This window comes from Belonocnema kinseyi, chromosome 8 (assembly GCF_010883055.1).
Source record: "Belonocnema kinseyi isolate 2016_QV_RU_SX_M_011 chromosome 8, B_treatae_v1, whole genome shotgun sequence".
NCBI classification, from domain to species: domain Eukaryota; kingdom Metazoa; phylum Arthropoda; class Insecta; order Hymenoptera; family Cynipidae; genus Belonocnema; species Belonocnema kinseyi.
In genome coordinates, this window is record NC_046664.1 from 117,926,768 (window position 1) to 117,941,183 (window position 14,416).

The 14,416-nt window shown below is 34.6% G+C and overlaps 1 protein-coding gene across 3 annotated transcripts in view; it reads right to left on the minus strand.

Annotated features, from left to right (window-relative positions):
- Positions 1 to 14,416, minus strand: part of LOC117177940 (transmembrane and ubiquitin-like domain-containing protein 1) — a 62,037-nt gene that overhangs the window by 1,393 nt on the left and 46,228 nt on the right. For 2 of the 3 annotated variants that reach the window (XM_033369067.1, XM_033369065.1), the window contains exon 4: positions 867 to 3,369. In XM_033369067.1, the coding sequence (XP_033224958.1) occupies positions 2,919 to 3,369 (451 nt within the window). In that variant the 3' untranslated portion in view covers positions 867 to 2,918. Of the gene's footprint in view, positions 1 to 866; positions 3,370 to 14,416 lie in introns of those variants that run through there. The other variant, XR_004467774.1, reaches the window with a different exon arrangement.

Below are 14,416 nucleotides of genomic sequence, written 5' to 3' on the forward strand. Positions count from 1 at the left end.
CAACAGATGAAAACGTTCAAGCAGTGGAAGATATGGTGTTGAAAGATTGCCAAATTACCATCAGAGAAGTTGCTGAAGATGTTGGCATATCGGTTGGCTCATGCTATTCTATCTTTTCGGACGTTTTGAACATGAGACGTGTGTCAGCGAAATTTGTACCAAAACTGCTTAATTTTTATCAAAAGATCCATCGCTCAGGAGATGTTGAATGAAGTCAATAATCATCCTGATTTTCTCAAAAGGGTTGTAACTGGGGATGAATCGTGGGTATATAGTTATGACGTCGAAACTAAAGCCTAGTCGTCTCAGTGGAAACATCCTGAGTCTCCAAGACAGAAAAAAGCACGTCAAGTTCGGTCAAATGTGAAGGTTTTGCTCATTTTCTTCTTCGATTACCGTGGCGTAGTGCATCAGGAATTCTTACCACAAGGTCGCACGGTCAATAAGGAATATTACCTTCAAGTTATGCGCCGTTTGCGAGAGGCGATACGCATCAAACTGCCGGAACTTTGGAAAAACAATTCGTGGCTTTTGCATCACGATAATGCACCTGCTCATTCATCGTTGCTTGTGAAAGATTTTCTGACCAAAAAACAGCACCACCGTCATGCCTCAGCCTCCATATTCACCGGATTTGGCCCCCAGTGACTTTTTTCTTTTCCCAAAATTGAAGAGACCCATGAAAGGATATCGATTTTCAACGATTGAGGAGATAAAAACTGCATCGCTGAAAGAACTCAAGGCTATACCACAAAATGATTATCAGAAGTGCTTCGATGATTGAAAAAAGCGTTGGCACAAGTGTATTATATCTGAGGGCGATTACTTTGAAGGGGACAACATAAATATTGAGGAATAAATGAATATTTTTTGAGAAAACCATAAAGTCATCTTATTTTTCGAAAACACCTCGTACATCATAAACTGACATTAATTTTAACCTATCACTTACGGTTTATCGGATATTCATTGATAATAATAACAATAACGATAATTTATTCTTTGAATGTTTCAGTGGAATGTTTCTAGAACTTTCCCAAGTAGCGGACATTTTACTCGCTCAGGGAATATTCCGCGCTACTAGGGTACTCGTGTGGATGCAGTACTTGCGTGCGGCTCATGCTGCAAGCATTATTATACTCGATGCAAATAACCTGGTTTACGCACCTGTATCACAAATAACTTTTTTTCTAAAACTTTTCCTATATTTAATATGGACACTGATCTAAATACATAATAAACCGTTAGAAATCTTCAAAACAGAAGGCAATATACAATTACTCAAATTATGATAAATGATAGTGTACGATACTATTAGCTTTTTTCAGTTACATCATTATTATAAGATCAAATAAATAACTATTATACATTTAAATTATTTTTTAATAACATTGCAAGATGAACACCGCTACACTATTTTAAATATAATCAATCTAATATTAATTAAATATCAAGTATATACACTGTACAATTTTAATTGTTTTTTTAAATTGAAATATACTCTGATTAACAAGTGACTCCATTGAAGTCACCTATATCGCTGTGTTGCAGAAAACGCTCCAATTAAATCGTTTGCAACATGTTTAATGTGGAAAATATGTTTCTTCACTACATAATTATATAATTGAATAAAACACATTCCGTAAAATCCAGCAAACCTTAGGATCATATATAAATATTTTTATGACTATTTAATTTCTGCACTTCATAAATGTATTTGTAAAAATCCACTTCCATGTTTAAATAATAATAATAATAATAATAATAATCTACTTAGTATAAGTTATTAATTCATTTTCTTACTTTCGAAAGTTCCCGATATTTTTTAAAACTATTCACATTGTATTAAAATCTAAAAAAAAATTAAAGTGACACGAGATGTGATATTTTTTTTCCAACGGCTTTTCCAACAACTGTATTGCCGAGCAGCCAGCATGAAACCTGAGCCAATCCATATCATTTCGGTTTGTTAAATGGAGTGGTTGCTTATTTTTGAAAATTCAGCTTCCTTGTGCAATTAAAAAAGCACTAAGGAACACTTAATTTAATTACTTAAAGAAGTTTTTTTAAAAATAAGTTTAAATGTTTTTTTAATGTTGACAAAATTTACTTTTTCAATTTTTTGATAATACATACTATTTCACCACTTTTAGAGTCTCCGATTAATATCTGAGAACGTTCTAAGTAAAATCCGAAAAACCTATCTCACATGTGCTCAAGATTCTGACATCTGATTGGCACGAGGTTATTTTTGGACTCATATCACTCTCGCAACTCTCACATACTTCAATAAGATTATTCATGATCATAACCGTCTTTCTGAGGTTTTATAGTTCAAGCAAAACTGTACTGTTTTGGTAAGAAATTCGAACTTAAATTTTTGCTACCTGTCCAGCTGTATACTTAGAAGATACTGCATAACCATTTTTCTGATTGGTCAGTGCAGTTTTCCTAATGTAACGTGTGAAGTTGGAATAATTGTTTGAATAAGGTTTTCAATATTTTTGTTGAATATTTGTTTTGTCAGAAACAAAGCATTCAAAAAATGTTAAAGTGCACTGAAACTTTTAGATTTTCAAGCAATATTTAAAATATATATTATCTAAAACTTACGCAATTATACCTTTCTCTCCATCTGATTTTGGGTCGATAAACCATGCGGTCAAAACCTGTTTCACTGACAACAATTCCATGTGCGATCAAAATGGGAAATTCCTGGTTCCCGCAACCCTCAACTTCTCATTTCCTTCGGGTAAAACAATGAATTTCTTATTAAATGAAAGTACATAACAGACTAGGATCACCGATTATTATACTCATTCTTGTCTATCAGAGAACTTGTGGCACTCGAAGACCAGCAAGCTACTCACGCAGTTAAAATCACAATTAATTGTCCCTTTTGGCTTGACAAATTCGACTTATTCGATGACGAAGACATTTTCTGGATTTGAGAAAAAGTGGCCAAATAGGGAAACTGTAAAAATCGCCGTTAGCGCATAGAGGGCAAGCGTCGTCGTAACTGTGAAGAGTTGGGAGTAATGGAAATGTGAATACCAAGCTATTCCTAAAAAGAGTGTTAAAACGCTGCACAGCAGTCTACTGAGATCCCATTCGTCCTGCAACGAACTAAGACCTGTGGCGGCAGGAATGTTTTGAAAATTTTGGGGATTAAAGTAAATTGAAGATGAGTTTTCCAGTGGCGATGGTGCCGTTGTCGAAGCTGGCCGAGGCTGATGTACAAGGCAATGTACTACACAGTTGTGGAAGAGTCCACATCGTTCTAGCGTTTTACTGTCTGGCTGAAGAACTTGTCCGTTGAAAACTAGACGTACTAGTTTCTGCGATTCTAGCTCATCTTGAAAATTCCTCCTGAATAATAAAATGTAAATTAATATTCAATTTAGTAGTTATACTCAGAATTTGCGTCCATATACAAAAATTACAATAGATCGTTGTAGAAAGTGAATAACTCCGTGAAAAATGAGTCCTGCTTTAAGTTTTTTTGATAATATGAAACGAAGAAACCATGTGATAAAAACGAGCGTGATTTCCATTTTTTTTGCCAATTTATATCTCCCAAATTCAACTCGCTGCATGCTGTAGGGAAGTGATAGAAAATATTGAATTGAAGAAGATTATTTCGTTAAGAATATATACAATTTTTATTAGATTTTGCGGAGCGCACCTGCTTTATTATTGCAATTTATTAATAATTCATTGAATGACTTAGATCACATTTTAAACTTATAAAAAGTTATTTTAATTTCAAGTCAGTTTAGAGATAACATATCACAATAAAAATAATTCGGACCAAAACATAACTTGAGACAAGATACACACTGTTTTCCGTCCTTTTGTACACAAAAGCGACATGAGGAACGGACGATAAGCGTGATTCCTTCCTTGCCTGTGGCAAATTACCTACCCAGTATCCACGAATTATTGGCCAATTCAATATTTTCCGCATAGAAAGCCCATTTATTTCACGCATTTTTTCTCAAGAGAACTATTTAGCTTAAAGTAAATTTGGGTTATTTATTGAAATCAAAAAGGATGGAAAAAATCTTGTAACCCACTTGTGATCAAAATCTTTTGAAAAATCGGGCAATGGGAATGTTGCATGAAATAAGATAACCATATTTTTAGAAATTTAAAGCAATGAATAACGTTATGGAGAAAAGAAAGATTTTGGTCAGGTTTCTAATACTTAGAAAAAAATTCAAGTTTACGTCTATTTGGTGACATTCAAAACAGATGTGACATCACTAAGGGATACAACTGAGCACCAACGAGATCACCTTAGCCGCCATGTTACTTTTTCCAAATTTTGACCAATCAGGTTTCGCTGCCTCCCGGTTTTCTACTTGACAGCTGATCCAGCTGATTATCTTAGCTAACCTATTGGGACCCGAATTCATGGCGCTGCGATCGCAAGATGGCGGAGGCAGACGGTAGGTTTTGAATATCAGCATAGTGTTACGGGTGAACAAAACCTTCAATAATTTAAAAAATGAAGTTCTTCCTTAGTGAAATTTGTGTTTTCGCGAATTCTACGCCAACGAAGAGAAATTTTATCGAAGGCGAACGTGTTTTGAACAGTGGACATATTATTTATTGTGGGAAAAAGACGGTGAACGATTTGTTTGCTCGTGTAGCATATATTATGCAATTCTCAGGTTCAAAAAATAATCCTCACGAAATAAAAGGTGAAATTACTTTAAACGGCAAAATATTAAAAATAAAATGCAGTTGAAAAGCTAGTCTAAGCAAACAGTGCAAGCACATCGTTGCAGTTTTTATTTATTTTAGCAGGTAAGTTGCTTTTTTACATACGTCACTGGAGCTTAATTCGGTGTAAATTTTATAATTCCTGTACAAGATAATCTATTGAAACCATTATAAGAAGATAATTACAACTAAATAATCATTAAATTTATAAATAAATTGTTGCGTCAATTATAATATATTTCAATGTTATTTAATTTTAATTTCTTCCATTTTTGATTAATCAGCATTGTTCTATTCAAATTTATCACTTCATACTTCTAATTTGAAACAATTAATTCTTTAAAATTTTATTCTGCATATTCCACTCACTTAAACTCAACCTGAGGTAACCTACAATTGGCAGATTCACGCTTATTGAAAATTGCTATGTGCGCATCGTATTTTTACTATTGGGTGTGATTTTTTAAAAACTCCATTTCATATTGAATCTCAACCCATCAATATGCACATTAATGAATCGTAGAATACTCATAGGAATTATTTCAGGTTTGTCAATCTCATTCAACTCTATTCACTTATCATTTTGTCGAATGTGCAATGGCAGATTTAAAGCACCGCGCACAGGTGACCGATTAAAAATATGGCCAACCAATTACATTTTCATTCTTTTAATCTGCAAATGACAGATACGCAATTCAAACCGACTCGCTTATTTCTTTTATTTTTAGAATATACACAGCACAAAGCGTTACTTTTAGTATCTCTTGATGCAAAACGCATTCCACTTTCAATATTCATTTTGAAAAACACTAGAATTAAGCGAAGTAATAAAAATAATTTTTTTTAAATATATGGCTTGTCCAGGTATCTCTAGCGTGTTTACTAGTAGAAAGTTAGCTGTATAGAAAACTTCGAAATTTTATCATCAGGTGGCGTATTCGACCTGAGCGGTTCCCAATCAATTCCTGAATACGCTAAAAACGAGAAATCGACAATGAAAGCCGAATCAAGCAACGTAAAAGATATAAACAAAGAATGAATTAGGAAATCAGCTACTTCCCTAAAGAAGGTAGATTAGTAGCTAACAAGTGTTTTGGTGCTGTATGCGATTCTAGAGAGGCTAAAGATTCGAGTAAAATTTGTATTCTTTTCGATCAAAACGTACAAACACGTCGGCAATGGGCAGAAGCAATTAGGGCACATTATTGAATTCTTTTCTTAGTAATTATAAAACCTCATTGTGAATTGTGTATCAACAACATTTTATTCAATAATGTACACGATATAGCCATTTTCATAACTATGAAGTTTGATTGTAAATAAGGGCGCACCAATTTAGCTTCCGCTAACCTATTTATTACGATAACTCGAAAACTCCATTAATAGTTTTAATTCTTATTTGGTTCTAATTATCTAAAATACTTTTTTGTAAGACCCCCATGGACAGAATTATCCAACTACTACTCTTCAATTACAGAGTGACAGAAAGACTTCATTTTTAAATAGCCCCGGCCAATTTTTCGTTTTTCCTAGCCAGTAACCTTTTATGTTCAGAATACGAATCTTTCAACATTTTTAATTTCTACAGTCGAATTTGAAAGCTGTTCTAAATCGGTACATCGGAATCTCCAAGCTCTATTGGAATTGCGTAGCGCCTCTCTTGTAAAAAAACACTGACTTCAGGTCCATTATTAATATCTCTGATATCCCTTTCTCAAAACAAAATATTTATTTTTCAAAATACTTTGTCCCGCGACAAATTTCTCAATAAACTTTTCGAGATATTCTTTTATTACTTTAATCCGATGATTTTTTATCCGATGATTTTTTGTATCACTGTTAACCCATTTAAGAGTAAAATCAGTCTTTATTTTTCTACAGTTCAATTACTAGAAAATTGTTAAATAATGGAAGACCGCGATTTTCCAAGGTTATATTTAGGAAAATAGGTTCGCCGTTTTCGCAATAAAACTAAAAAGTGTAAAACCGACAGCTGATTGCTGCCAGACCCATTCGACTCCTTAAAAAAAATTCCATAAATATATACATGTCGTAGTCCACTAGCCGAACCAGTCGAATAGCCGACTAACTGGCCAGACGACTAATCGGCGCTGAATAGCCGACTGTATACCTGCACCTGCTCACGTGCGTCCAGTGGACGGATGAAGGAAGCCAAGAAGTGGCCTGTCTGCTATTCATCTAGAACGTTTCAGCCCAGTAAACGAGTATGCATATGGTTTATCATATAATTTAAGAATTGAGATTTTTAATTTGTTTTTCATGGAAATATTTTGAGTGAAAAATAATAAAAAGAGTTCCTATTAGAAATGCTAAGACTGACACAATTTATATTATGTAGTTATGTTACACGAAGTATGCTAGTATGGAAATCTTACATAAAAAAAAGTTATCCGATCCTTTAAAATAAGCAAGGAAAAGTACAAAAGAATAGTGTGTCTTTTTCAGTGCTTTTTATTCAAGATAATTAGAGATAAAATTATAATCTTTGGAAACATCACAGAAAAAGTTGGTCAAAAGTGTTTTTTAATCTTTCATTTTATTCATGTTCATTCATTATAACAAAGTGTACAATTGTGAAAAAATCAATTAAACAATAAACTAGCTTCCAAAAAATCTATTTCAGCTAAAAACTGGATAATTATAATTAAGAAAACTACGCAAAATACGTGATAAAATTGTTAATTTTATACTGACTATTCACTGAAAAAAATAGTTTTACTGTCCCAGCTAATGGTTTAGCTGGATTTCGTCATCCAAGACAATGTAGCTATGTCACCTAGATTTTTAGCTGTTTCAGCTAAATTTGCCATCTAGAAATAATCTAGTAAAATTAACTAGGTAATTTCTATATGGCAAATTTAGCTAAAACAGCTAGAAATCTAGGTGACAAAGCTATATTTTTTGGAGGACGGAAATCTAGCTAAACGGTTAGCTGGGACACCTAAACCATTTTTTTCAATGTTGCTCAATAGGCACAGGGTATGACTATCTTTTATAAACAGTTAAGCATTAAGTCAATAATAATATTTTGTCCTCACACTTACAGTTTATCTAAAGAACTCGCAGTTGTCACTGCTGCCGTTGAGAACCAGATCACTTCTCCAAAAAATGAAGAACGGACATATGGCATCGTTCGATTTTGAACTATACAGAATTTACAGTATAAAATTATTAATTTTATCACATACTGTGTATAGTTTTCTCAATTATAATTATCCAGTTTTTAACGGAAAGAGCTTTTTTTGTAGATAGTTAATTATTTAATTTACTTTGTCACAAGTGTATATTGATTGATTGCTTTCAAATTAAAATATTTGTGGGTTGAAATAATATCAACTACTATATTTTGGTGAAAAATTTAGGTATTTTATTACAAATTCATTCAATTCAGTAGAAAGTTCGACTACTTGGTTAAAAAGTAATTTTTTTTTAAATTCATATTTTCGGTTCAAAAACGCAACTGTTTTTTTGAAGATTCATCTTTTCAACTTGAAAATTCTATAATGTAATAAAAAAACATTTTCTTCAGTGGTTCAAAATTCGACTCTTTCTTTGAAAATGTATCTTTTTTGGTTGAAATAATATCAACGATTATATTTTTCCTTGAGAATTTATCCATTTTCGTTGAAAAATCATTTATTTTTAAAAAATTTAAATATTTTGATAGAAACTTCGACCAGTTTTTCGAAAAATAACGAACAGTTTCGTTGAAAAGTTTTGTTTTTGGTTTGAAAATGTAACAATTTTGGTTAAAAAATTGTAATACAGGATTCATCTATTTTTCGTTTAAAAAAATCTTACATGGTTGCTAATAAAATTTTTTGTTGGAAATTTCCCTTTTTTTTAATTAGGGGAGCGGCGGGTAATGTGGCGCACTCCCATTTACAGAAATTGATTGATTTATAGCGAGAGGTATTTACTGTACTGTATTCTTTATGTGTACTGTTTTGTATAGTGAAAAAATTTGTTCAATAAAGCGAATCAACCAATTCTTATCATGAAAATTTTTTTTTGGGTGTTATGTGTGCATTTTTAAGTGACCAAAATTAGTAAAAAAGTATAGTAGCATTTTTCCGAAATAAAAAACATAATATATAACGATCAAGTTGCACACTATTTATAAGTAATTATTTAAACCTATCATTTACGAAAAATTAAGTTCATTGAACTCAGTAAACAACTTTTACTTCCCTTTCCGAGATTGCACTGAGAGCGCACCACATTAGCCAACCAGGAAGGATAACTTAGCGCAGGCACACTTTTTGTGAAACTTGATAATTAATTACTTTAATACACGTAAATTCATTAATAATCATAAGCATAGGGTAGATAAGATATTGATTTACGTGTTCTATATTATTTTACTACAGTTCTCAACATATTTAACTTTTAACGAAGCTTTTTATAACATTTCGTGTCATACAACTACGTAATTTAAATTCTTAATGGCTAACCATTTCTAATAGGAACTCTTTTATTATTTTTCACTCAGAATATTTCCATCAAAAAAAAATTAAAATGTCAATACTTAAAATATATGATGAATCGTATGCATAATCGTCCACTGGGCTGAAACGCTCTAGTTGAATAGCCAACTGGCCGGTTGCTGACTGCCTTCATCCGTCCACTATCGGCTAATCGACTGGTTCGGCTAGTGGGCTAAGACATACATACCAAGTTGTTGTATCGAAAAAATTCGTCAGAGAGCAGTTCTGCGCATTATACGCAGTTAAACATCTCTTATGCGCGATTTCGGAACAATAATGTTAATTATTAAAAATATAGAGGAATAACAATAATTAGGTGATGATGTGCGTTGAAAATGAAATATTTGCAATTAACGGAAGTTTTTGTGGACTCAAAATTGTTGGCCATAGGTGTATACTATTGAATTGTGATCCAAGGTACGACGTACCTGATAAAAAATATCATTTTTCTGTTTAATTCGAAGCAGATAAACTGTTAGAATCAGAAACCCAATTCCGAGGAAAGAATGCGTTTTAAAACCTGGAATGGTGTTATGTGAAAAACATTTTTTATACTAGGATATATCTGGAGAAGTTAAGCGAAGGGTCCTGCTGGAAATATTATGGCATCGGTATGTATTGTCTCCTTTTTCACTTTAAAAAAATGAATGAAATTGTCAATAAAATAAATATTTAAAGTTCATGATAAGGAGATCAAATTTATCGGATAACACAAGTAAGAAATTATTTTAATGAAAGTTTTTATTACGAGCAAACGAAATAATTATTCTAATTCTATTCAAGAAAACCTGATTTAATTTGGACAAAAATAGTTATTAATTTTTTCCTCAAATTTTTTTTTTTTACGAAATACAAGATTTGGTATCAAAATCCACCTCTTACCGAAAATTTCTTTCTACATATTAGGTACAGATTTTTCCTATTGCGCTTGTTTGATATAGGAGGAATTGAAAAGGCCACATTTAAGAATAGGAGCCGTACTATCGCAGTTGCTTGATTATCCAGCTTATTTATGTAAAAGAAAAAGGAAAAGTAAGTCGCTGAGAAAATTTACGACCAAGGACTTAAGAAATTTGGTTTGTTTAATAAAAATTATTTTTGTTGGTTGAATTTTAGCAATTTAATTTCTGAATTCTTAAATCTCTAATCAAAAGTTTGAACAGTTTTAAAGAGAGAATTTTCCTAAAGTATACAAAGCCTAAGAATATTCATAACTTATTTAAAAAAGTAAACCCCTAATTTGAGCTTTATTTCAACGAATTACTTAAAAAATGTTACTTTATTAATCAGTGTGACTCATTAGTTACATTATTCCAAATATTATAGCATTTTACTGTTATTATTTAGTACCAATGAATTTTATGTAAAAATAACATGTAAAATTTAATATTTACTACAACGAATATGCCACTAAAAATATGATTGGTTCGATCCACGTCATTCTTGAAGCTTAATATCGAAAATAATAAGATATAATAAAATAAATATAATAAAATAACACAAAAAATATTTTTTTCCAATTATTGTGATTTATTGATTCTAATGTTGTTGCAAATAGCATAGCACTATTATTGTTGTTACTTATTAACAACAAGTGTTATGATTTACAGTTACAGTAAATGTAATATTTGATATTTATTACAGAGAATATGACTTTCAAAATGTGATTCATTTGACGAACGTAATTCACGAATGTGAGTCTACTATCTAAAAATAATTCTACAAGTTATAAAATAAATTGAAAATTCGTTATTTGCTATGAATATACATATAACATAAGAAATGCTATCTGTTTAATCAATGTGATTGATTAGTAATATTACTATTGCAAATAATATATAACTTTTACCGTTGTTACTTAAGTACAACATATTAATTATTATTATTTCCCGTTTTTTCCGGTCAAGTGTTCCAATTTTCCCGGGCAACCACAAATAACATATTCATATTTACCGCTTAACGCAAACATTTATTTTAATTCATGACGTTCATTTTAAACATCATTTAATAAAACAGAGCAAAAAATTGCAAAAACAATCAATTTTGAAACAAATACTTAAAGTTTCAAGGAAAAAATATTACTTTTTAACAAAAAATGGAATAGTAAAACTTATGGTTGTGAAAATTTAATTTTCACCCAAAAATACTGATTTTCAAGAATATAGTTCAATTGACACGCTCAGAGAAAAAGCAAACTAAATACAAAATGTTGCGGAAAACAGAAATAAAAACACGCGAGAGCAAAAACGACCTAAGAATTAGCGAGAGGTAAAACGACACAAGAATGAAGAGAGAAGATTCCTCCCACTTTGCTGCTGCGTAGATGAGCCTCGTGCAAAGCCGAAAATGCGCGAACATGAACCGAGGTCGCCCGACTTCACGAATGACGATCTAATTAGCTGATCTTCAAATTTATTCTGGTTTTAAAATCTGAGTTACCTTATAGCGTATTCGTTTATCCTGCATGAGCGTACTCCAAGAGCACTCCGATTGCTACTTCTTACTTCTTCCTTCTCACTCCGACCTGCTGCAGAGCAAGTTGGCGTGCTCTAGTGCAGGATAACCGAATACGCTGTTACAATCATTAGAATTGTTGCGAAGATGAAAATATTATTTACTGTATGTAAATACACACACACACACACACACATTCGGTTTTGATTCTTCTAGAATCAAACCGAAGGGCCTATGACAAAGCCACCGAACGCGTCCTCGGGTTGCGGATAGAGGGTCTCTGTACCAAGGGTTTCTGCTGAATATGGTTACAAAAATAAATAGGCAGTCGCGGACAATTGTCCAGGGGTGGTCCCGAAGGAATTAACCCCCAAGCGGAGGTGTGAAAACCGTGCCGAAAGCTGAATGGCACCAGGGTGAGGTGTCCAGAACGGTGACTCTGGGATACCGGGCGACCTCTCAGAGTACGCAGCCTTATCCTTGCATGCGGGGCTCTACAAGAATGGACGAACCCCTTTCCCTAACTTCTCGTGGGAACAATAATCACAACACCGAACATAGTTGTAGTAAGTGCGGTTCAAAACAACAGAACGCGCAGGGCTCCCGACAATAGGTCGGCCAACAATGCCGACCAATCTAGAGCTGGGGGAGCCAATGAAAATGGATTCAATGCGATGGATCGGCGGGATCTCGCAAACTTTGGGTGGACGGAGCGACTGAATCACGACTTGCTAGTGCTACGATGCGAGTGTGGCCCCTGAACGGGGTTACATGGCACGACTGCATGCTCTGTGGTGCGAGAAACACCCGGAGCTATCGCACTTTTCGTAGCAACGTCTGCGAAATCATGCTGAACTACTCCGTAAAAGGGGCTATGTAAGCGGAACGCCTACTCTACCACAGCGAGAACAAGCCGGCAACAGAGAAAGAGAGGTGACACTAAGACCAACCGCAGGCAGACATCCAATAGATGAAGAGCGATGCTTTACGACCCGGAGGAACATCAACACCAAGGTTTCTCTCAAGCCTAAAGATCTGGCTGAAATGGATGACGAGCTTCGTGGACATTTTTCCGGAGAATCCGACCTCTGGGCTATCAATTATTGTGAGTATAATGCAGCGAGAGCTTTGGCCGATGCAAACCGTAAAACAAAACCAACGCCTGATCATAAGAGCAAAAGACGAATGCATCAAATTGCCATAAAGATAGGCTGGGCAAGACAGTACGCGTCCCGCATTCAGTGTGTGATTGACTGCATCACATCTGGCAGGAATTTTACCGCCAAGGTTAGAAAGTTCGCGCGCGAACTCCGGACCCGTTATCACACACTTAACAAGTCATAGCTGCTGACCATCAGACAGCATATTGTTGAGAGAATAAGGATACTATCTGACGCTAAAAGAAGTCTACAGCGGAGGGAGAGGTTGGTCAAAGAAAATCAACGGTTTCTCTCTGACTCATCTCGACTCTTCCAAGACCCTCCAGTTACTCAGAAAATATAAAGAGTTTCAAGGAGTTATGTGTTGCCCTCATAACACCTGATAAAGAATGCCCACCCATCACTACCGAGGAGGTGAAAAAAGTATTAAGAGGGATGAAGAACTATTCCGCACCGGGACCAGATTGTATCAAAACCTTCTGGTGGAAGAAGTTTTCTTTAACCCATCAGCATTTGGCCTGTATATTCACCTCATATTTGAAGTCGGAAGAGCCGATTCCAGAGTGGTTGGTGGAAGGGCGCACAATACTTCTGCCGAAAATAGGCAACTTAGCTGACCCGAAGAATTACAGGCCAATGACTTGTCTGAACACGCTTTATAAGATATTCACAGCTATCCTAAATGATAGGATTATTCGGGCAATTGAACCTGTGTGGCACAAAATGTATGAACAACGAGGCTCAAAGAAAGGCGTAGCCGGATTTCGCGAGAAGCTGCTCATCGATAGATGTGTCTGCAAAGATGCAGCATTCTACCAGCGTGACCTATCGATGGCCTGAATTGATTATCGGAAAGCTTTCGATTCGACACCCCATAGACTTATCATCTGTCTTTTGGAAATCTTAAAGGTTCATCCGCAAATAGTTGGGTGCATACATAGTTGGGTGCATACATACCTGGGCGTGCCACAGAGCCGCATTCAGGATATGGCATCTATAAAGGATACTCTCCGAAGCAGATACAAACGTCTCATCCAACAGATTTGGTCTTCCGAACTGTCGGCGAGGAACAAAGTATCTGCAACGAACATGCTTGCCGTCCCGGTACTACTCTATTCATTTGGAGTAGTTCCATAGACGAAGAATGAGCTCAGATCTTTTGATATCGGGACAAGAAAGGTTATGCACATGAACAAAAGTATGCATCTTAAGTCTTCCGTTCCGCGACTGTACATCTCACGCCGTCAAGGGGGTCGTGGAATATTGAGTCTTGAATGTCTTCACAACGGGATTATTCTGGGTACAGTACATAGAGTTGCAGATGGAAGAGACCCTCTTCTTAAAATGGTCAGGAATCACGAAGAAGTGGGCAAAGGAGCGCTTCTGTACAAAGCAGCGGAGGAGGCTGCTAAAGCACTCGGACTTGACTTCAGTATTAGGGGTGAGCAAAATGCATCAAATCTCATATATCTCGAGTACTCACTCCTGAAAGCCCGGATTAAGAAAGCACAAGAGAAAAACTTTCGTGAACAGCTCCTAGATAAGAGGATGCACGGTATCTTCCAC